General features: G+C 37.4%; 1 protein-coding gene and 1 pseudogene across 2 annotated transcripts; both read left to right on the top strand.

The window, feature by feature from the left end:
- Nucleotides 1-417: 417 nt before the first annotated feature.
- Nucleotides 418-17,629, top strand: LOC144655919 (uncharacterized). Of its 2 annotated transcripts, none has more exons than XM_078516109.1 (19): nt 418-470; nt 2,242-2,318; nt 2,855-2,970; nt 4,002-4,196; nt 4,989-5,199; nt 5,693-5,991; nt 6,602-6,824; nt 7,115-7,138; nt 8,200-8,452; nt 8,835-9,188; nt 9,770-9,796; nt 10,318-10,507; nt 10,646-10,810; nt 11,255-11,333; nt 11,734-11,852; nt 12,873-13,019; nt 13,512-13,680; nt 15,464-15,660; nt 16,236-17,629. In XM_078516109.1, exons 1-19 carry the CDS (start codon nt 442-444, stop codon nt 16,770-16,772), a joined length of 3,411 nt encoding a protein of 1,136 aa, XP_078372235.1. In that variant the 5' UTR covers nt 418-441; the 3' UTR covers nt 16,773-17,629. The 2 variants fall into 2 exon arrangements, with proteins under 2 accessions (XP_078372235.1, XP_078372242.1); XM_078516116.1 differs by lacking the exon at nt 418-470 and adding an exon at nt 778-1,387.
- A 5,889-nt stretch (nt 17,630-23,518) lies between these two features.
- On the top strand, nt 23,519-25,198 carry LOC144656393 (long-wave-sensitive opsin 1-like; annotated as a pseudogene).
- Nucleotides 25,199-25,282: the final 84 nt, after the last annotated feature.

A 25,282-nucleotide genomic window follows, 5' to 3' on the forward strand; every position in this document is an offset into this window, starting at 1 on the left:
GGCAAATGCTTTTAAGTTATAATAAATTTTGTATTATCACACCCAAGGAGCTATCTAACCTTTCTCGCTACTAAATGTTAATTTTTCAACTTTCACAAAGCACTTTGCAATAAATGCCTAAATAACGTGCTCAAAGGGCGTTTCGGGTAATTCCCGAAGTCACCAGCATACATTTCTCACTTCTAAAGCACATTTATTTTAAATTCAATTTTTGCCTGAAAGTGAAAAACAGCAAAGTACATTACCCATGCCATAAAATAATACAGGTCTGCCATGATTGACGTATGACATTTGCGGAATGATGCTATTTGTGATGCTTTGAAACTTTCAGTTTCCAAAACAGTTTGATAAGCTAGAAAAACACCAAGTAATAATTCGAGAAATAATGAACCAAACTAAGAAGGAACAAGAATGGATTACGATTGTAAAGAAGAAGGGCGGATGATGAATGCCAAGCTCAGAAAATTAAGGTTAAATTTCTTAGATTCAAATCCATAAAGTGCCACTCTTAAGGAGCTATGAAACGGATAACGCATTTTTAAAAAAAAGGCAAAGTTTTTCAAATTTTGTCGTTTGAAATTAGTCTTAATCTTTATCATTCGAAACCATTCTCGGTTGGTTTTGCCATTTTATTACCTCTTTAGTGATCTTCTTTGTAAGAAGACAATAATTTCAAGGTTTCCTTCAATTGGAAAGGAATCATGAAAATGACTTAATATACCGTAACATTGTTCCTTTAAATCACTAGTTGAGGAAAAAATCGCTAGCAATAGCTGAAATTCTTCTCGATTGAAAATTCGTTATGGTAAAAACTGAAATGGGGCAACGAGTGTCACTCAAAATTTGAATGAATGACATGAAACAAAAGGTTTTTAAAATGTTCTAAGCCTTTGACCCAGCAAAGGCGTACAGGGCGTCACAACTAGAAATAGTTGGCATGACTCATTGAATTAATTGATATCAAAACTCGAGCAACTGACGAAAGTGGAATTTTTACATGCTTCAATTGTTTTGAATTTTGCTACGGATGAGAGAAACTGTATCGGGTCGCAATGTTTGGAATACTTTTTAAGTAATCAGAGACAAACTGTAACTTTACGTTATTGGTGTAATAGTGTAACTGCACGTAATTTTGTATTGTATGGGTCTGGTTAGATAATATTTTGGATACATGAATATTGGCGCCGGGAAGCTCGTTCCGGATACCAAACATTAATATTGAAATTGAAATACAGCATAGATTAGATGTGCTCTGCATAACTGCCATATAACATTATGCATAGCTGCCACATAACATTATCACGCTGAACTCTAACTTTCCTTGGCATTTCGGTTTGGAAATACTTCAGTAAGCCTGTCACACCGTCATGCATTTCTGGGAGAAACGGTGAGAAATTATCAGATTTTTTTTTTGTAATAATAAAAAGGAATGATAGAGAGTCACTTTTCCAACCATGCTATGATAAAGAACACAATTAAGTAATATTAGGATTTTTAGATAACTCGATCTCTGAAACCTTATCACAAACAGTAACATAGTGCTTCGGCGTATTTTCTGGAAACCAGTTGTTGGTAAGTGCATTGAATTTGAACGAGTTTAGTTGCTTCCTACTGTAGGCTCCTTGAAGATATTTATCGTGGCGATTGGTGCTCTTCGCCTGCAATTTAAAAAAAAAGTCAGGTTTTTTTTTAAGATAACTCGTGTCTCGACTTTCTAGTCTATTTAAACACACTCCTATAATGGATCATTTGTGTTATAATACTGAAAAATTAAGTAACTCAAGAAATATATGGTTAGTATTTAATGGTGTGCCATGAGAGAATATTACTTATAAAGTAGTATGTAGATGTAAAGTGATATAAGCAATTAGTCATGTAGTCGCTTATTTCAGTTTCATACGTTGAGACTGAACGCATATTTTATCGTGACGTCCGACAAGTTTTAAGAAAGTATTATACACGATTTACAGAGTCTTTTTTTATTATTTACTCGTGACTTAAAAACAAACCAAAAAACTAGCTTAAACTATAGCTGGCTATATAGCTGAAACTATAGCTGGCATAGCGAAAATGAACATAACGTATCAAGCACATGGCAAGAAATAGACAAGAAAATCTTACGAAACCAAAACGAGAATAAATAACGGACGGGTAATGCCCAGGCTTCAATGAAGATGGGAGTTTATGGCAAATACACGAGCAGGTTTTGCCACTTACAAATGTTGCGCATTCTTCTGGCAGAGCGTGTTGTTACAACATGGCAGAATCAGTGACTGGGATTGAAATGGATTGTTTAGAAAGAGATAAGGAGAGGAAAGGTAAGATAGATAATTAGATAATGTAAATAGTGTCCACAATTAGTTTTTTTAAGCTAAATATTCAGACACTTTAATAAAGTATTTCATTTCACGAAGGAAGGTAAAGGTGAAATAAAAAAAAAACATACCATAAACTGCTACATATTTTGACATCTAAAGAGTTTTCTCTGAAAATTACTTCAAGGAGGTTATTGGTGTGTTCAATGTTGTTTGTTCGTGCTTTTTGGTTAATTTAGTCATTTTGAAATATTATATGAGAAGGAAATCGCATAATTAGTACTTGTTGTCTTCGTTGTTTCGTTGTAAGTTCTAGAACGGCCAACTGTTCTGTCATGTACCAAAAAGTTATGTAATGCGAGCTCAGACTTCTCAAAGTCGAACACATAGTATCTGAGATCTTTCTCGTGATTAGCCATGCTGACATTTTCTAAATCTCTAATATTCGAACCCATGCGAAAAGAGGGGAACAGCAAAAGCTAAAATACAGCATTTTTTCATGCTCATACTTCATTGTTATCTACTGATACTTTTGGCAGATTTTGAGAATAAACTAATAGAGAAGATTCAGTACGGGGATGCTGACGAGATCAGTGGAATTACCCCAAAGGATCTGAAGGAATGTAAATCGAATGCACTGTTTATGGCCATGAAGGTAACGTACGTAAGAGACGCGAAAATGCTATTAAGCGATTATATTAGCCGCCAAACATTGCGTTTGCTAGGTATGTCTTGTGTTATCAACAAAGCGATTATAGCAACTTTTGTTCTTATCATTACATGTACATGTATTCATGGAGTTGCTTTTATATCAGACAGCGAGCAGTCGGTATTTTGTTATCCAGATCGCAGGTGCGAGGGTTTGACTTATCATAATGCAAACAAGAACTAAAACCGAAAAAAAAAAAAAAAAAAAAGAGTGGGAAGTAGGAGCAACAAGACTACAGATGTTTCCTTAATTTTTCAATTCCTGCGTTTAGAAAAAGAAAAATACTAAACGAACGGCCATCCGTCAACCCGACCACCAGCGAAACGACAAAACTTGAGACAAACGTTTTCGCGGGAAGCTTTTTTTCAGTGAAAATGGCAGTCGGTCTGTTATTATTACACGAAACTGAAACCCAATGAAACTGACAGTTTGAATGGTATATATACTTCCACTTTACTGTCAGGTGAAAAAAAAGTCCGTCCCAGGTTTGGCTCGCCAGCCAAATCTCAGTCATTCTGGCATTGGGTGCATTATCAGTATATGTTCTTTAACTTTTGGCCTCTTTCTCAACCTCAAATTTCTTACTTTAAAATTTCAATGCTTATGTCAGAGACGGTTTTCTATAAAAAAAAAAAACAGTGTTAGTGTTCCTAAAATTTGTCTATTGTTAGGGGTCATGAATGGTCCCTCAAAATGTCGCAGTGCTCGCAAAATTAGGCTTTTGCTCGGAATGCTCGCAAAATTTTAGTGGGCTGCTCGTATGCTCGTGCTAGCACATTTTTACAAGTGCTCGCATGCTCGGTTTTTAGTGGGGTAGCTTTTTGAAACGTGCTCGTTGCTCGCAAGGCTATTTTTTGTCAGTGCTCGTGCTCGCAAAGAAAAACGCTGTGCTCGCATGCTCGCAAATGCTCGCAAAGACCATTTGATACCCCTATTGTTCAGCAACAGTTTTTTTATTATTTTTGTTTAACAACCAGATGAACTTTGAACTTCGTCGAAGAGCAAACGGAAAAGGACCAGATGAAGAAGAACTCAATAAGTTATCTCATTCCATGGACGCGTTTACTTCTTCTCTTCTAAACCCTTTGAAGTCTAACACAGAAAGCCGTCGTATTCTTGCAGATTCTTTGGACGATGTTATGGAAACTGCTATTGAGTTAGAACAAAAGAAGGTAGAGACACCTGAGGCTAATTAGCACACATGTACCTTTAAATTGTCATTATATATATTGACAGGGAAAAAGCAGTCGTAATTTGCTTTATATTAATTCTATTTTGTTTGCTTCGGTCTATAAATGGTTAAGGGAGCCATTTGTAATACATGCTAACCTAGCTATAAACACAAACATGTTTTTCGGGAATTTAGCCGGTACGTAATAAAACCAAAAACCAATCGTGAATAGGCCGCTTGCGAAATATCAGAATGCTAACCTGACTCTAAATACGAAAGAAAATGAGGTCTGTGCATTTAAACATCAACTAAGGCAGCTACAAAGGGCCGGGGCTCCATGTGGATTTGAATACGAGAACTTGCCATTCCGGCTCAAATGCTCTACCATTGAGCTATTTAGTTATCGGTGATTGCGTTGGGCTACGGTGGCCCAGAACGAGAGAATTGTGACAACAATGTGGAATTGTCTCCTCCATTTCTGTGTAGTCGCTATACCACTAAGCTACAAAGCCATCTAGTACGAGTTCTAGGGATTGACGGCAAGGACCACTTTAGTAACTGGCCTGTCCTTTTCGGTCTTGGGAACGGATGTAAGCAATACTTTTATGCAAAATGACCTTACTAGTGGGGTACGTAGCCTTTTGTGTATGTAAGGGTATTGTAAATGGCCACTTTTTAAAGACAGTGAATGGAAAGTGGGTCTATCTTCAGCTTTTGTAATTATCACTGCGACAGCCGACTATCAATTACCTAAGACTTGAGATTAACATCACATTATTTGTTTATTTCTCAGTTGCTGGCTCATCCAGTTCTTTATAGCCTTATGAACGACAAATGGCTTGGCGAATCAAGAGAATCAAGGGAATCCTTACGACGGAACAAAAACTGTTGGAAATGGCTGTTTCTTAACATCTGGTGTCTTTTTGATTTGGTGTTGTTCCCTTTTCTCTTCCCGATACTCTACCTCATTCACCGAGTCAGGGACAAGGCGCGGGAGACCAAAAGTATGTTCAGGGGTTAAGTCAAATCAACAATTGTAGAAAGTTATTTGGGGTTTAAGTTGCGACGTTATACTTAACACTTCCTTGGGGACTCAATGTTAGTTTTTTAAGCACTTTGACTGTCAATAACAGGGAATGTTCGAAACTCTGACCTGAATTCACGAGACTCTTTAATTCGATCTTCGGCAAAGGAATTTAAAAATCTAGAAATAAAGTAGAGCCTAAAAGTCATGACAATTTATATTTTTAATTTTTCAGTTTCTTTTAAACACACACATCGCTTACGAGAGATTTTCATTGGATTGCATTGTTCCGTATTAATTTATGAACTTCCTTGCTTTTAGCAACAAAATACGTTGTACTACCTTACATCAAAACGTAAGGTTACTGTATAATCATGAGACGAGCCTTTCATGCAGTCCGCAGTAGCCATAATAACAGAACCACAACCTAAATGAATGTTAAGAAAAATCAGAATTATTTACCTTTCTTTTAGAACGTGGAATTGTATTTGTGATAAACGCAACCTCCGAGGTTGCAGGACTGGCCTTCCGACAGATGCAAGACACCATCAAGTTTGTTATTAACAAGTACAATCTTGAGCACGTCAAGTTCCACGTCATTACCAAAGGAGAAGATAAAATTCACTTTGACAGCAATTTCTCAGACCCGGCGGCTTTGGAAGAGAGCGTCGAAGAGCTTGAAGGCGGACGCGAAGGTATCCCAGCACTACATAAAGATTTGGAGAAAGCAGTTTTGGCACTCAAAAACAAATGCCTCAGCAATTCCAAAAAGGTGATAAACAATAGGTTTTATAGAGAAACGAGCACTATTTATCGGCTACCCAGTTACTAATACTGAAAGCAAGGGTTGTAATAGTCCGCTAATGTTCAGTCTTATGTCCCGTCACAATTCAGATTCAAAGGGATATGAGGGAATAGAAAAGCTTAGAAAAATGCTTGAAAGAGTGAAAATCGACAATCATGGCAACAGGAAAGTCAAAAGCGCAGAGCGTTTCCATTTCCTTTTAATCCCACATATGGTTCCGTCGTTCATGATCCAATGAAAACTACATTGATGGAGCCACAAGCGCAGAAGGACATCGGAAACTGTGCTAACGACCCCGTCGACTTCAGTTGATTTTCACTAAAACGTAACGCTCTGCACTTCTGATTATTACTCCGACTCCGCCTCCCAAACCCGTCGCTACCAGAGTATTCCACTTATTCTGACAGGTTGACTAGAGGCCATATGATTATTGATTGCTCAAGTAAAAGAAGACAATTATGAAGTATGAAGACAAAATTATAGAGGGCTAACATGAAGTCTTTCTTATAGCACTCAGTTAAATTGCTGTATGTTTATGGTGAAACAGTTTAACAAAGACACTAAATTATATTTGTAGGTTTTGATTGTACTAACGGATCATAGAACATGCGAAAGAAAGGAAAAGAAGAGAGTTAAGGAGAAAGTTGAAGAGATAAAGGCAATGCCTGTCAAGTTGTTACCAATAGCAATCGGAAGAAATGTCAACCTTAGAGAGCTGCAGAAGATCAACAATGGACGCGAGGTTCCTATGTTTGGAGAATACGACGATCCTGAGAAAATTGGAATGAAGATTATTCATGGTATGTGTGTTTACAGTAATATAAAATTACAATACATTTACAACCAAAAGTGGGCAAGCATTTTGCATAACAATGATGTTTTGTATGGATTTAAAATGTTGAATACCTTCATTCTTTAATACTCCTCTTTTTGTTTGGAGAGTTTCGGAAACGGAACTCGATCCAAAACTCGAATTTTGGTTGGATGAATGATATTTGGTTTGACCCTGCACTCTGCCCAAAGCACACAAAACTGCTGAAGCGACCGTTCCTCTTTTTTAATCTGATTTTTGCTATTTTTTTCTTCACAGAAATAGAGGGAAGAGACCTTTACGGCAAGTACAGCACAGCTAGTCCCCTTTACATTTATGGCTTGCTTTCGGCTTGCCATTGTAAATACCCATACAGATATGACGCGATTATTGTCGAATTAATTATTGTGTCAGACTTGTGAGCTGGACATGTAAATGTGCCGTTTCTGAGATGTGTTTTTGCTAAGTGACAAAACGAGCCGTCGTGCAAAACTTTTCATACGAAAATGAATTGACACTGAGGTAAAAAACAGCTAGGAAGTAGTCTGCTGAATCGATGGGTTCCATTATGTATCAAAAGTAAAATGCATATTGTGTATTAAATTTACAGAATTCCTACTCAGCACTGGACTTACAACGTATTCATGTGACCTAGATAAAGCTTTTCATTGGATCTATTCCTTTCGAATTAATAATGAATTTTACAACTTCTTTCAAACTGCTGTATTAGGAGGCAAAATCGGCATTTTTTGAACTTAATTTCAAATAGTATTATATAATTAGTGGACGTTTTTTGCTATTTTAGACTGACACTTCAATAAAGTCCATCACTCACTCACTCATTCACTTAATTAATTAATTAATTAATTAATTAATTAATATTCACGATAATCACGAAGGAACAGAAGAAGAAAGAAGACACAAAGTCAGTGTTGTACTGTGGAAATTAGGCACATACTTCAATAATTCATTCATTCATTCAATCATGCATTCATTCATTCATTCATTCATTCATTCATTCATTCATGCATTCATGCATTCATGCATTCATGCATTCATTCATTCATTCATTCAATCATTCGTTCGTTCGTTCGTTCGTATGTTTGTTTGTTCGTTTATTCATTTAATTATTCAGTTGCAAATTAGGCTTCTTTCATATTGGACGGGTTCATGCTATAGATCTTTCTCTTTGTTCACAAACTTTGCATGCTTTTTTAAAAAGGCAAAAACGATTTTCATTTAAAATGACACTTGAAAGGAAAGACAATCGTTTTATTGTTGCATAGACATGTTTTTCCATCCATATACCAATATGCAATTTACATGGAACTCGCGTTTATTGAATACTGATTCGTCTCTTACAGATCGTTACTTGAAAAACTTTGTGACTCCGTATTTCATCTTTGTTCGTGACACTTTGAGCTATCTAGCCCTGCTTGGTCTTCATTTTGTCATATGCCTCGCGCCATCACAAATTCCCTTCAGTGGAGTAGAGTGGGCCATTTTTGTCTTCTTCATGGGCCGCATGGCAATGGAAGGTAAACAGCTCATTCGCACTAGCATGATCAGAGGACACAAAGGCAGCGTTGTTCTGTGGGAATTAAACACATACTTCAGGTAACTTTTTTTCTTTAGGTGTTCGGAATTGGTAACTTTTACAATTTAAAGGGGAACTGAACCCAAAACCAAGTGTTGTTTTTTTAATTGGAGCTTTCACCATGAAAATTGATGGTTCAACCTATTTTTGTTGTAATATTTTGTTTTCGGCGCGAATTGGCCCCTAGGCATTTCGATTACAATGGCTTGGCCAATGCTATTTTTGGCCAGTGCACCTAAGTGCTTTATCAAAACTGGAAGGCCATTGTAAATCAAAAATCGTAAAATCCATTTTTCTTACTTAATCTTAGTTTATTATAAACGTGGGAACTCTGTGTAAGCCGTTTACGCTGCATGAAGACATTAATATCAACAATAGTTAACAGGCACCGTTTCTTTTCAGCGATTGCTGGAAAATCATGGACACTACTGCTATCGCGATTTACCTTACCACATTCATACTGCGAATGGTCACATGGGCTTCATCAGGTCCGGTTACCGACAACCGAGTCTTGGTCATAGCTGGTTATCTCTATGGGCTCAATACCATGATACTCACGCTCAGAGCATTTGGTCACGTGATGGAGACCACAAAAAGAGTTGGTGCCATTCAGATTGCCTTGTTTCACATAATTGGAGATGTGGTCACCATCTTTTGGCAGTTTATAGCAACTATTCTGGCCTTTTCCCTGGCTGCTACCAAGGTTTACATGTCCGAACAATCATATGTTATGAAAAACGAAAGCGGCAAAGATCTGTAAGTATAATTGCTTTATATGATATTTTGAGATTCAGTTTAGCCAGGAAGTTAACGTTACGATTTACCAAGCTAAACAGATTCTATCTCAACTCAAGCTTTTGATTCTTGAAATCAACACCAGTCAGTGCGGGCTATCGCAGCCGGAGGTTTCTTAACGTAGTGGGACTCGGCGAACAGGTTTGTAACATGCAAACCGACAGGCCACCTTTAAATGAGGATTGTAATACAATACTGAAACCTTTTAGACAGACGAATGGTTTCATCACCCTTAAAAACGAAGCAACAATGATTCAACTGTATAATACGAACTTAATGTTGATACATTTCTTTTTAACACACATACTTTTAACATTATGAAACTTGATGCAATAGTACATTCACGAAAGTTGAACTAATGTTGGCAAATTGCAAACCCATGCTTTCAACATTATTTCTCGTGATACAATAATGTCAAGCCAACTGTGTGTTGAATTAATGTTATGTCGATGTTAAAATGTTTGACCATACAATTTTAAAAGTACTCATTCCCTAACGTTGTTCTATCTAAAATTGGTAAATCTGTTCTTCTCTCCTTTCAGTGCGTGCAGCACGTCCGGAATATACTGGTACGTCCCTGATAGCACCTGTATATGTCTAATATTATTGTTAGCTAGAATGGTTGATATGTTTTCATTTTTATCGAGAATGTTATATAATAAGCATAACTATCAAAACCAAAATATGTTTTTGATGCGATCAAATTTTCCAGCAGCGTAGTTAAAGTAAGGGCTCGCTTTCGAGTACACCTCCTTTAGAGTCTTGAAAATAAGAAAAGCTACTACACATTTTACAATGAAATTTAGTATTTCTCCATAAAATGGAAAACGTTTAATCATGGATGTTGACAGGGGGATTAATTCGTAATGCGCGCCCCGGGACCCTTTAGGAATGGGAGTAATTTTGAGTTCGCCTTTTTTTTTTGCTGACGGGAAACCCAGTGAAAGAACTAACAAAAAATAATAAAACAAAGAAAGAAAGGGGTGGTAACCTCAAGGCGATTAAAAAAAAATCAGTTACCGTTTAAGCTATCATGTCCGTTTAACGACTAAACAAAAACAATAAACAATTATCTTCTTTATTTTAACAGCTGGTGGTCATTGCTGAAACACCTCTTATGGTCCTTGCTGGGGCAAGTAGATCTGGATCCTCTTGATTCAGTTGACAGTCCCTCAGTCATTCTCGCCTATTTCCTGTACGCCGTGTTTTTGATCATGGCAGTTATTCTCCTGATCAACATGATGATTGCTCTTTTATCAAACACATACCAGCAAGTTGCGGTACGTGCTGAGGTTTATAGCTGTTTATAAAATGCACCCCCAATACACTTCTTTCCTTCCTTCCCTCCTTCCTATCCCTTCATTGATGCCCATTTTTTTTTTGGTTGAGCATAACGCACTGTTTGCGTTATTTTTCAGGACCATTCTCTAATGGAGTGGTCATACAAGAAAGCGATCACCATCCAAGTTTACAGCGCGTATGATCCGATCCCTGTGCCTTTGAACCTTATATCCTATTGCTTTATGGCATTTTGTTATTTGGGAAAGTGTACCAGATCCAATACTCCAAGTAAAAAAGAGCGGGTAAGTAGCAATACATATACTGTTTAGGTACCGGTGAGTGTATGTAGTCTACTGTGACTTCGTTGTTTGACATTGCGAAACAGCGTACAGTATTAAAGTTGGGGTTTAACAGCTAAAAAAACGGAAGATAACATCATAAAAGAAACGCGCCCCCTTGCTTATTTTCCGTGGTTCTCGTGTTTCCGTGGAGTTTAAGGCCGTTTCACTGCGATCAGTTGCGATTTTTAGTTTATTGGTTTGGTCTCTATATACCATTCATAGAAAAAGCGGAAGACAGTGAAACCAATACTTGATGAAATCGCTCAAATCTACATAAAACATCATGGAAACACTAGTTAAGTTCACAAAAGAAGCAAATAAAGGCGTTTGCTGTATTTCTTTTCTGCAATTAATTCTAGCTAATAATCACGGTTTTCTACAAGCGTTTTTTTTTTCTTTTTGAAGCTGAAGGCTCTAGATGCAGTTGTTGAGGACCTTTACAGGACGTACTTGGCAACATATGGATATGTTTTTCCTTTAACAGGTAGGTATTTATAAACCTTAGCCAAGTTGGGCGCTTATTCAAGAAACCGCTATCAAGGACGCTAAAATTGTTTAGCACATTTCCAAAATGTAGAATGATGTTTTTCCTAAGTTGTCAAATCCCCGTTTTTTTTGTCTTTTATTGACAGAATGAAACACAGATTTTGCTTCTGTAGTTATTACAAAGTTGCAATACCCGATTCCCTCTATAACGCGCGCCTGCAGGGAATCACGGTAGTTGTATTCATCAAATCTTGTGCGAGACTCAGCAACGTGCATCGTTGCTGAGTCTCGCGCTTGGTTTGATGAATACAACTACCGTGATTCCCTGCAGGCGCGCGCTATAGAGGGAATCGGGTATTAGTTATCTAAAAAGACTTTTTTTAATATTATCTATTTAGAAAAACTTGACCAGGTTCTCCAAGAAACACAAAGAAGCCGACAAATGACCAATCAGATTACTCAGAGGATCTTCTCGGGACATGGCTGCCAACAAGAAGTTCTTCCTATTGGTGAAAAGGTAATATTGAAAAAAAAAATGTCATTTCTACGGTAGCCTGAAGAAAAAAACTGAAAAAGATAAACAGAACTAACAGATAAAAAAAGCCATTAAACAGGACGTCTTGACAAAACCATGTCGCCATCTTGATCAAATAGACAATGACGACACTAAATCGTTAAAACGTCTTGTCTCAATCACATATCTTTCTCGTTAAAAACTTTTTGAAATTGTTCTCTTATTATTACATTGTATGGACTTTCCCTTCCTCCCTCTCTCCTTTGAACATTAATGTAACATATTTCGCCTCAAGGATGGTAAAGAGCGGCTGAATAGTATTGGTCCCACGCCATAGAAAGGTCAAATGTAGGTGATATATTTTTTCATGTAACTACCGAAAACAGTGATTAGAGGTAAGATGGAGGCAAAACAGCCACGCAAATGACATTTATTTTCTGTTAAGAAAGAAAAAACATAGAGGAGTTATCCAGCTTCCATGCAAATTTTTGTCAGCATTTAAAGAAACACAATGAAATGAATTGTCAGACAAAAAGCCAAAAAAAGATTTTATGCTGACAAAACGTTTGATTTTTTTTGTTGATCTGGCCCATCTATTCAAACCTGACAGAGGCCTAAGTGTTTTCGTGCTAAGCAAGACTTATTACTCCAGATTTCACATTCCCTTTTTGTCGACTGCACAGCATAACGTCAGTCAGCAAACTGCTGGGGCAGTCCAGGATGGCCATAAGCTTTCCCAGTAATCTCACTGGGTGTTAGAAAATGACCCCAGGCACCTTAAGCTGTAGCAACCTGAGTTGTAAGTCAGTACTGCGAGCGTTCCTGTGCAGATTTTACATAACTTTTTTTTTCATTGCACTTAAACGTCAAGAGCTCAGTTTTAATGTCTTTAATTTTCAGAATCCTTTTTGTCCTTGTCTTTCAATTAAAAATGAAATTAAACTTTAACCGCTCCGTTTTAAGCTTCTTCAAGTTTCTTGTCTACTTTGCTTCTTTGTTTGTTTGTTTGTTTGTTTGTTTAAGGCGTGGCAAAGTATGGGCATAAGAGTTGAAGGATGTCTTCTGACGTGTGAAGGAGCGGAGGCTTGTCCAACATGTAAAGATGATCCAACTGAATGCCACGGAGCAAGATATCTGACCCCTTTCTCTCCAGAACATCCTCATTTTGAGGTACTACTACTAGATTTTGCATGGAAAAAAGGGATGGCATATTCTTAGCTTGGAGAAAGACACCAAGAAAGATATTATTCAATCAGTGACACAAGCTATAGCTATTTGGAAAAAAAATTCCGCGTTTTCCCAGCGGAAATCGAACCTATGACCTTCCACACACCGGTCGGAAGCTCTACCACTGAGCTATATACAGAGAACTAGGTATTATTTTGTACGCAACCAAGAAGTGATAAGATAGTGTGAATTAAGTCATTTCCTAAGTGTCTCCATAGAAAAAAAAAACATAAATCCAGTTTGACTTCCCTGGTCTTTATACCATGATGACTGTTTGATTAGTTGACTAAACATTAGGCTCGATTTCCAGCCGCAAAGACCGGACTCGGGGGGGGGGGGGAAATCGAGCCATAACATAGGTAGCATTTCAGTGCTGTTTTGAGATAGCAAGCAAAAACTGACCACTTTCATCTTCTCTACATCATCTTCTGCTAGGTTTTAATACAAGAAAGTGGCGAAAAGAGGTTTTTAGCGGTTGGTATTGTTTGGGAGGACTACGGCTGCCATGTCATGCCGGGATGGCAACATGGAACAGTTGGATACCATGTTGATGATGGTAAAATTTTTGACGCCAGAAATGAAAGAAAGGGAAAGGAAATTAAAGGTATGGCTCTGTTTTTCTTTTCTTGTGTGTTTGCATCAATTTCCGTTATTTTGCAACTTTCAAAGAAAATGGTGTAAACCAAAATGGCGGATCCAAGATGGCGGCTCCGATGACGTCACGTGAGGTAATACGACGTCACATCCAACAAAAATAATGTCATCTTGTAGAGTAAGCGACGGGCTTTCTTCTCAGAGCAAAATAATTTCGCTGCGCCTTTATAGAACTAAAACTTCGGGGAGGGTTCCATCCAACCCCCGCCCCTTGTACGATGGTGGGGGTATGAATTTGCTTGTAAGTCCGAGGGTTAACTGTCTAAACATGGACGATAGTGACCCTACATCGCTTTTATATCAAACAACGTAGCTCCTTTATCACTGAGGACCTTCCTCGTCACCAAAGAAATCGAATTGTGTACAATTTTTGCTGGACGCACACACTAAGATATTACATGGGACTTTTGCCCAGCACAATTAAGATGAAGATATACGAACAAGACTTTTTGATCGCACTGGACTGACACAATTTGTTTGGCTCTACCAAAAATCTCGACAATTTTTTTTTCCAAATTTTGAATTTGGTAATCGTGGACGCAATCGTGAAAACACCAAATTATTTGATAACCTCAAAGTATCAATCACGTTAAAACAGTACACCTTCGATTACTTTCCGTTAACTGAAAAAAGTCGTTTTCTTTCCGGCAGAAAAGAGTTTTATTTTTCCGTTTGTTTCTAAGACGTTTTCCTCCTTTCCCGCTTTCGTCGCGTATTGAATGCTTGTAGTAATAGCTCGCCGCGTTTTCGTTTTGATCGTGCAGCTGCGGTACTTGTTCCCGGGCGGTTTGAAAATTGTGCTAATCCACTTGTATTTTCATCCTGGAGGTGCAATGGAAAGAAGATCTGCGAGCCATAGTAGTGAATTAGTAGCTATATGGAGTCGATGGCCGTTACAATCTTTGCCGTCTTCCATCTTCACAGCTCAATAGCCGCGCTAAAAAAAGCGAAATCAAATATATCTGTTTGACATTTGAAAAATCTGTCAGTTTAGACGTTTGACAAAAATTTGTCCTGCTCGGAGGCAGGACGATGGCCCGTTTGAAGTTTGCTAAGGCTTGATAGAATTTGGCAGATTTTAAAATCACCGGTCACTCTAAGACGCAGACGGATGTTACTAAAACGGGGAATGGGGAATGGAATGATTCCGGGGAATGGGAAATTGAAATGGAAAATTACAAATAAAAATAATTCACAATTTAAAAATTAAGTTCCCAATTGTAGATAAAAAATAAAACTTCTCGTTTTCGTGAGATGAGAATTACGCATAATTTTTAAGGATTATAGACAGGAAAAATCAAACTTAGACTTTTCCTCCTGATCTTACGAGGTCGAAGAATGAAATTGGTTGTTGAAGAAGACGCGTAACTGGTAACGGCGTAATGGCGTAGCAAGAATTGGCTTCACGAGATGTTGTACAGACGATATTGTACAATGATATGATTATGGGTAGTTTTAAGTGAGAATAGTTATACAAGTGAAAGAAAGGTGCACACTATTTCAACCAGTATAGGTTCCAAGGCGGAAAAATTGCCAATACACATATAAGCAAATGTCAAGTAAAATTGAAACTGTTTGGGGTAGACCTATAAATATTAAACATCAAATTTAATACCAAAATCTTCAAACTCGCTTTAAAAAGATAAAACACCTTTAAGCAAGAAATCCAGAACAATTTCCCCCCTTCCCCCCACGTTTATGAATTTACTATGTTTCTTTTTTGCATTTATTAGAGGCCATGGCATTCAGAGGCGATCTTATTGGTTGCACCGTACAGTTCGATTCAGCAGCGGAAGGAAAAGTTCTGGTTGCGTTTACTTTGAATGGAAAACAAATCACTCATGACGAGATATCGATACACAACCCGGACAGGAAACCTCTGTTCCCCTACATAGGCATGGCACACAAAGGGATAAGAGTACTGGCAAAGGTAGGTCTGTAGGTTTTACTATGGTCAGTAGCCTGTGCGTAAATCATTCAGACGTAACGTTAATATACATACAGTTATGACAATCTAGTTTTTATTTGCATCGTGAGCAAAGAAGTATACATCTTTTCAACTTTAGCTTTATCAAAACGCCACACCAACGTAAGCTTTCCAGTGTCAAAGCACAGACTATAGAAGTAAGTTCAAGAACACTTTATCGGTGTTGTCTATGCTGCGATCTATGCTGCCTATCGTTTATCCAAATGTTGGCGAGGTTTCCAAAATCCCGTATCGCAGTACAAAAATATAACAATAAAATGAGATATGTATAAATTATTTTTAAACGCTTCTATTAAAAAGCGTAAAAAAACTTTTGTATTGGAGTTGGGAGGAAAATAGTTTACACAATTTAATGGATTTGCGTAGTTATTTTCTTAAGTAATCAGATAGGTATAGTCTTTTAAAAGCAGCGAAGGATCAAACGCTACTTGTAAAACAGTGCAGCTACACGAAAAGGTATGTTTATTGTTATTTAATTACACTCTGAAGTAATTAACGTACATTTCTATCAATTTTAGATGAATTATAGCGACGGTTCAAATCGTGCAAATGCATGCATACTCGAAGCCAGTGGCCAGGAAGGGCAAAAGATGATCAAGTCTACATTGAGGGGCCTAGACGAGATAGACAAAACATTCCAAGCTAATGTTACAAATGTAAGCAAAGAGATATTTGATATTTGCAGTGAGCTAGATGTTGCTGGCCAGGAATTCTCTTTCTTAGAATCTCAAATTTGTTCTCAACTTAACATAAATTTACATAAGCGACCATTTCCCGCAAATTCTTCTGTAAAGGATAGCCAAAGTTTGTCGAGTATCTCGAGCAATTTACAACAGCAAAGCCGTTATGAAAACGAGTTATCGACCACAGACTTGCTTAGAAAGATTGAAGAGAAAGTGCATTGGTTGGGGAATACCACAAGCGAAAATTTAGCTTCAGTATTGAAGACGTTAAGGGTTGTGAAAGAAGACAATGCAAAACACACCCGCGCACTTAGCGATTTGAGAAAGGAACTGGAGAAAGAAATGAAGATCTCTGCGATTTGGCGAAAATAGATGCAAAATCAACTGATGGAAAAATAATAAGCATTTTTAAAATATCTACAATTATAATTACAACGAACGAATACATGATTACTTGGCGAATCATATTAAAACTCGACAGGTCAGATTACTTTGTTTGGCCTATTTTTTAGCATATAACTATATCATGTATAGCATATGCCTACCTTGTATATGTGGACTTCTATAACTTTTGTATTGCTAGATCTAGATCTTTGCATATACAATGCATCCGTCGAACGTGAGTCTTAAATGGGCTAGGTCACGGTATTTTAGGAAATTCTATTTATTCTTGTTAATTAAGAGCTCTAATCTTTAAATTGGGAGAGAAAAAAGTCTTTTATTGGCAAAATCACGACCAAATAACAAACAAGGATGATTTTCCAGCATTGTAAATGACACTTTAATACAAATTGAGATAAACTTTAAAAAAGTCGGACCGACTTTTTTCAAGTTTACCCGAACGTAATCCGTTTTGATCTTCTCTTTTGGTCTTTATGTGTTTCTTTTGAGTTCTTCAACAGTTTTAAGCCGTTATTGTGATGCATCAGTTAATTCTATGACCAGTTGGTAAGTGCAGAAATCGCTTTAGATTGCGTGACATAGCCCATTTAACTGATAGATAAAAGTTAAGTATAATATTATACAGGAATTAGCAACAACGATTATATTTCACAGAGGTTTGGAAACTTGAATAAGCGCTTGGTATTATGTCTTTATTATGTATAATAATGTTTGTATACTCATTGTAGACTTAACCTTTTAGCTTAACACGTGTGATTTGTATGGCCACATCGGGTATGGACGCAAGTTAAAGTAGTTTTAATCAATAAATATTTCATTTAAATATTTATTAGAGAGTATTTGTTTCAGTATAGTATAAGCGTGTCTATACTCGTGGAGGGATCAAAAAGAAGCATTGCTGGATCCCTTGCTGATGGCCTCAGTCAAAGGGGTGCAATAGGAAAAGATAACGGGAAGTGTTTTGGCTGGAAAGTTGGCTAACAGAAAAAAAGTTAGTTATCATGTCGAGGCCGAATATTTGTGCCATTCATAGACACCGAAAGCGCGCGTCACTTTTTCCTTTATTCAAATGTCTAAGGCCTCTTCTACACTAATGCGGTTTCGTTGATGCGTTTTTCGTTGATGCGCTTTTATAGAAGCGTTTTCGTTTATGCGTTTTTATCGAAACGCTCGTCGATTTGATCGACCATACTTTTGAAGAAGCTGCTCAAGCTGGAATCTATTGGAAACAGAGCCTTACCGTATCAGTGTGAACAGAGAAAACGGAGGCTTTCGAAAACGCTGCATTTTTTATCGCCTTAGCAAAAACGCTGAAGACGCATCGACGAAAACGAGCTAAAACCGTCTCAGTGTAGACGAAACCTTACACTGGCTGACGTTATGCTTTTAACCCTCGGACGTACAAGGGGGGGGGGTGGATGCCACCCCCCCCCCCATAAGGTTTTTTTCCAAATTTTGAAAAGAGGATTTAATCTACAATGCTGAAACGTTCAGTAGCTGTTCATTCATCCTTTACGGTAATTTTGATATGTCAACCATGTGTCCATGATATTTGACGTTGCCATGGCAACGTCATAAATACAGGCAGGTCTTGCCAAAAATCGTCATTTTTAACATTTTTATTTATTTTTTCCAGTTTTTTGAAACAGAAGTGCAAGATTTGCTTATTTTTACATTCCATAAGCATTCTGGCTTGATTTTGCATCAATTTCCGTTATTTTGTAACTTTTTTAAGAAAATGTTGAAATCCAAGATGGCGGATCCAAGATGGCGGCTCAAATGACGTCACGTGACGTCATATGACGTCACAGCCAATTAAAATTATGTCATCTTGTAGAGTAAGCTAAGGGCTTTCTTATCAGTGTAAAATAATCTCGCTACGCCTTAATATAACGAAAACTCCGGGGAGGGGTTCCATCCACCCCCCCCCCCCCCTTGTACGTTGGTGGGGGTGTGAGTTTGCTTGTACGTCCGAGGGTTAAAACTGCGAGCGATACCTACATCTACATTGAAGGGTCTTTCAGAGGAAGGTATACTTCCACCACTGCAAGACACACTTTATTGTGAACTCAGATGTTTACACTTGAGTCTGAAGGTAGGTCGAGTAACGCTTTGACATTTTGCAATCAACGACCACAGAAGATGGGAAAGTGTAAAGGAAGTTTCACTTTGTTCAAAACTGTTTTATTTTTTTGTTTTCTGATGGTTCTCTTTGATGGATTTTATAATTCCATAGCCCTTTTTCCAATGTTTACAGCTGCAAACGCAGTCCTTATACTGACTGTATATTTGGAGAATGAATAATTAATTGCCTAAGGCTTACGCGATTGCTTTGATCGATTGCAAATAACCCGTCAACAAGCTGAACTTCTGTGAAATATTAGGATTTGATGTTTTGCTGCATTTGATATATCTTGTTCGGAGTGGTATTTTATTTTATTTGTAAATGCAGGGAAGAAAGCTGCACAGTTCCTCGTATTTTCCACTAAAACACAAACTAAACTAAATTACCATCCGAAATCGCTTAAGGAAAGAGTTGCCTTGTTTTCTATATTATTGGCTGTTTTGTAAAAAAAACAAATGTTAAAAAGTCAAAAAAACCATCCATACTCACTTAAAAAAGAGTTGCGTTCCTTGTTTTCTATATTATTGGCTGTTATGACGTCCAAAAGGGTAAAAAAAAATCATTAAACGTCAAATTATGACCTTCCGTACTCACTAAAAAAAGAGTTGTCTTCCTTGTTTTCTATATTAGAGAGATTAAGCATGACGTTTATTTTTCCCGCGAACGGCAAAATTCAACTTCTGCCGTCTGCCGTTTGACTTTCGTACGCGAAAATGAGTAGTTTTTTGTTTGTTTGAACGTGGGATTTTTTCCCTATTTTTATGAGGGATTAATTTTAGAATCGATCAAAAGGTAGAAAATGAAAGACAAGCTCGCGTTTGCCGTTTGCCGTATAACGACAAGCTTATCTCTCTATTATTGACTGTTATGAGTCCAAAAGGGTCAAAACAAAAATCATTTACAGTCAATGACGGTTCAACACACAGCTGCACGATCTGCTTTTATTATAATTTTTTTTCTTCTGATATATCTCAGCTCTCCTCTGAGCGAATAGGGTCATTTTTTATTGCAAATTATCAACATTAAAACATTTCAAATAACGCCGAAGACGGAAAACAATCCGATTAAACAAGAAGAGAAAACAAACTCGACCCCGAAAAATTGAACACATTATGTGTCCATTTTGAAAGGAAGATTTCGAACACTCGATAATGAAATAGGTTTCCGTACAAATGCAAACAAGACTAAAAATCTTTATTGCATCTGAAGGAGATGAAATGATGTCAGCAACTCCAGGAAATTGCTCTTCGACTTTAAAGGTTTTATCACAGCTCCGTGAAAAATGCATTATTAACTTAGTTAAGATATGAAATGAATATATACAATTCATATATTTGTACTGCGTATATACATTTTAAGCAAATGAAAGATCATCGCAGCAATGTTCTCAACTTAACCCTCGGACGTAAAGGGGGGGGGGGGGGGGGGGGGTTTTTTTTTTACCGTTAAGCAGTGGAGTAAAGCAAGCCTAAAAAAAAAAATTCAGGCTTGAACGGGAATTGAACCCATGACCTCTGCGATACTAGTACAGCACTGCCTAAGTTGGGGACATTACTGCTATGATCTTTCATTTGCTTAAAATATAACTTAATTAAATTTGAAATATTGGCAAAAGTTCATTATGATACTTTTAAAACAGTTACCCAATGCTTCCCTGGCCGCCATTTTTTCATTCTGAGTTTTTTTTAGTCCACGCTTTTTGTTAAATTGAAGCAGAAAATTGTTCGGCATACGACTCCTGAACATACTCTGCATATAAATGTTTCCAAATACTAATATTGGCATCCGAACTGACATCTTATTGCAGTTATATGAGAAACGTATATCTTCATTCGACATCAACGCTGTCAGGTACTGTCGATAATTCACTATTGAGTTCTCAGTTTTCACTTTAGGACTTATTTCCCATAAAGTTGGTTCTTAACCCTATCCAGACCGGGGGGGGGGGGCGGAAAGTGCCCGCGCCGACTTTGAACGCTTATAACTTTTTTAATATTCAACCAAACGCTGCCAAATTTGAGACTTTATCTAAAATTTATCTGGGAATAATTTGGTAGGGTAGGTTGTTGTGTCAGGACTGACGTCACCATGGCAACGGCATTGACAGGCATGTTTTCCCAAATTTTAATTTTCCTGTTTCTATTAATGAAAAATAACTTTAAAGCAATTATTTTCATCTGTTTACGGGTTTTAAGCACATTTTTATTGGTTTTGAGTATTTTCCAGTAATTTTGGGCGGTTTTCTGACGTTTTGAAAAAATTCGAAATCCAAGATGGCGGATCCAAGATGGCGGCTGTTTTGACATTATGATGTCATTGTCACGTGATGTGACGTCATCATCCCACGTGACAATAGCAAAAGATAGATTTTGGGACATACTATATATCCTGTAAGTTTCATTGTGATTGCTTAAATATTCTGGAAGTTACGGAGGGGGGCGGAATCCGCCCCCCCCCCCCCGGTCTGAAAAGACCAAAAAAAGCCCGGTCTGAATAGGGTTAATTATTATTGTTTTTGGCGGTAATCTTTTAACATCGTTGACAATCCCTTTCTGGCCCAGGTTATTGAGTTCAACGAACCATCATAAGGGAACAGTAATTTCTAGTTTACAACAACAGCAGGATAAGGTACACCTGTCATTTTGTTCACACTTGATTTCTCACAAGTTTCACGTTATGTAACGTCATGTAAACAAAGTGCAAAACAATAATGAATTCGCGGTGAACGCTTCAAGCACTAACCAAACTGGATAACAAACCCCGAAAGTATAAGGCCACGATATGGTTTGGTAAAGGACGTTTTCACAAGCATGCCAATCTGAAAACCGCATTGAAGCCTAAATCGCGAAGCGAAAAAATTAGTAAAACGACTCTCATATTAGCGCCAGCAAATATTTTCTTTATTGTCATCGAGAACTCCAGTTTTAGAGCTGAGATCTTAACAAACACAGGAAACTCTACTGAATAAAGGTAGCTTAATTAAAAATAATATATCTACTGTGTTTCCGGCTCTCCGATCGTTTTTCTATTTTATCGCACGATAGCACACAGTATCAGTTTTGGGGCTGTAAACGCAGTTCCAGCACGACCCACTGAAACACAAGAAATAAGGCCTCAGTCATAAGACTTGAATGAAAGTAAGTATTTGTCAGATGGATTACAAATGCAGTTAGTACAGAATTTTAGCAGTTACACAATACAGCATTGCCATGATAAACAGGCCAAAATCTCAAGCCTATTTCTGACAGAAAACTTAAAAGTTTGTGCAATATAAGAAACCAGGGATAACCTTTGTGCAGTTAGAATATTTTAATTAATGTGGCAATCGTTCGGGCTTCAAATTTTGTTTTATTTACGTTCCGTCGAAAAAGCTCCTAATACTAATTAACCAATATAGTGGGACGCATTCGCTTCATCGCAGATTTCTGCTTTTTAATGGGTGCATTCAAAGGTTTTAAAAATTCTCAGCATGTTCTTTATTCCAGACCTATTTCGTCGACTTTTCGTCTCGAACTTCATTATGAATAAAGCGGACGGAGATTTCCTGCCTTCGCTGTTAGATAAGTTGCAATTAATTTTGCATTGTTCAATAACATAGATTTTAAATGCATCCTGAGACTGACATCCTTTTTATACATTCGGTGTTTGAAAAATTGATGAAAAATTTTACACCTTATAATGTGACTTAGTTTGTTCGGTAGGTATGTTTTTTCCTAGAATTAAATATTCAAAACTACAAGTACAGGTTGTTTTTGCATTTAGTAAGCGACACAACTCTTCTCTCTGTAAATTAAGGGATTTTTGCTACAAGCCTATAAAACAATTAGTACATGAATATTGTAGAGTGCTAGTACTTTTACAATTTCAAGCAGACAAGGGCATAGCATTCTTAATTCATAATTGCCGGATTTGTCGTTTAAGCGAATGCATTTTCCAGCCTCAGTATTAAAATTAAAGGCTTTAATTGTGACGTCATGTCCAGCAGCCTAAGATAAATATCACTTTTTAACGTGTTTTACCAGGTGTTGACATATAGCTATGCTTTTTTTTAACACGACGATATCAGTTCTACTTTTCCTATAACAGCACAATATGTTCTGATTTTTTTAGTCCCGATTTCCTCGCAATAGTATATTTCAATTTTCGTGCATTCGGGGTACAGTCCAACAAAGTGCAATGAGAATTCTCTATAGCCGAGTGTGTGCAAATATTATTGATTTTTAGAAGCAATTAATCACGTTAATAGTTAAAAATCAGATCAAGTTACGCCGATCTTTTCGTAAATAATATGCGTACCGCACACACACCACACGGAAAATTAAATCTCCTGGAAATTAAAACTTCGTTTTCATCGCAAGTTTTTGATTAAATGAGCACCAAATTGACTTTTTTATTTCTCATACGGAGAGAAAAAAGCTTAGTCACTATATATGGGCAGAGATTACAAATTTATCGTCTTACTTGCTTTGACAGTGTGTACCAAAACAAAAAGAAAAAACAAAAAAATGATGTGATTTACGCCTTAGCGACAGTTAGAAGTCAGACAGATAATTATTAGTTAAATTTATTTTGAACATCTTGTTAGTTGCCGAAGCTCTTCCATCTGTCTTCCATTCTTACTTTTCGCCTTTCCTTTGTCTTACAGAGGGTTTAAAACATGTTTTACAACAACAGCACGTCATACACTGAACAAAATTTCGCTTTTTCAACATTTAATCTTGGCCCTGCTCCTCCAACATTAGCGATGATAACATGGAGTGTCCTGCTCGGTGTCATCGGGATAGTAGCACTTGCCACAAACTCCCTCACCATTGCAGCCTTTACCAGGAAGAGACTCCAAAGACCTCTCCACTACATACTTATCTCACTGGCTTGTGCAGACTTTATGGTTGCATCAGTATCAGTACCGATATATATCTGTATTATCCTGGGGGTGGCCAAGTTTACACTGAAATCAAGAGCTGCATTCTGGTTCAGTGATTTTCTATGAGGAATGGCCTCAATATTTACTTTGGCATCCATATCATTCGAAAGGCTTTTCGCTATGGGTTGGCCACTGCATCACAGAACCAGTTCACCGCTTACGTACGCTGGTTTTATTGCAGTTCCGTGGCTTCTTGCATCGATAGTAGCATCTTTGCCCGTGTTAGACATGTTTCGGTTATTACCACACCTTTTTATGTTTCACGTGGTGTTAGCATCATGTTGCGTCGCAATTATCGTGACTGTCATAGCCTACGTAACACTTTGGCTTAAGGTGAGAAGCAGCGATTCACCTGGACAGGAAAGAAGCAGAGAAAAGGACAAGCGCCTGGCGATTACACTTGTTATAGCCACGGTGATTTTTGTCTTTTCGTGGCTGCCTTACCCAATAATCTTGAGCATTATCAATCTATGTCTGAAATGTGTATTTTCTAACATGAAGCTATTTAATGATCTTTCCCTGACATGTAAGTTTATGCATTTAGCTAACTCCTTTATGAATCCTCTTGTATATATTTTGCGAATTCCGGAGTTCCGTGGCGCAATTCGTGAACTGATCTGCTGCAATCGCCCTTCCCGACGTGTTGGCGCTATGCCACTGCAGAACACCGCAGCAAGGAATCAAGCGACTCAGACATCATCAATCGCTCGTGGCCATAGCAACTAGGTGCAGTCTAATTGTAAGTCTCAGCGTAAACGTGAGGCTAGTATAAGTTTTAGTCTAGTTTGATTTATAACCGTGGTCAGTAAGCTTTGGTAATGGTTCGAACCACAGACTCGACGAAGAAAGTATTTTCTGGCTCACCACAAATTGGCACATGCTGGACCTAACGAGTCTTGCTTTTAGTACCAAATGCAGCTCATTTTTATTGAACCCAGGTTTATAAATAGTTCGAGTAATAGCCGATGCCCCTCTTTTTAGCAGATAAACTAGCAAGACGATAGTGCTTTTTTCTTAGCTGTACCAACTCTTTAAAATTTCAATACTTATGTATTATTCTTGCTGTTGGATCAAATTACTGTCAAAATTGACCTTTGTCCTCCTTAATTTTATTTCTCAGCTGGGATTTAGAATTGATATAAGAGCCATACCTCATTTGAAAGCATATGAAATGGGCTTCCAGAAAAAAAAAATTTTGTCCGAAACCACCCATAATACTTTTGAATACATTAATTTAATTACATAAATTAGCATAAATTTGCAAAAGATAATGGACAAAAATAAACAAACCTAAAAATGGTAAAAGTTTGCAAGAATAGCTTAAAAACAAAAATGTTTCATATTATATTGCCAAAGTATGCAGCAATTCTGGTTAATAAAGATTAATTCTGAAATTTTTGGCAATTTTTTGAATTGACGCAGATGAAACGT

Source organism: Oculina patagonica, chromosome 1 (genome assembly GCF_052425735.1).
Source record: "Oculina patagonica isolate OP01 chromosome 1, crgOcupat, whole genome shotgun sequence".
NCBI lineage: Eukaryota > Metazoa > Cnidaria > Anthozoa > Scleractinia > Oculinidae > Oculina > Oculina patagonica.

What these genes read in the sequence shown, in the direction of transcription:
- LOC144655919 (XM_078516109.1), top strand. Translation starts at nt 442, where the DNA reads ATGATGAATGCCAAGCTCAGAAAATTAAG. An exon ending in GCCAAGCTCAGAAAATTAAG is followed by an intron (nt 471 to 2,241) that starts GTTAAATTTCTT and finishes TTCTTCTGGCAG; the next exon opens with AGCGTGTTGTTACAACATGG. An exon ending in GCCTCAGCAATTCCAAAAAG is followed by an intron (nt 5,992 to 6,601) that starts GTGATAAACAAT and finishes TTATATTTGTAG; the next exon opens with GTTTTGATTGTACTAACGGA.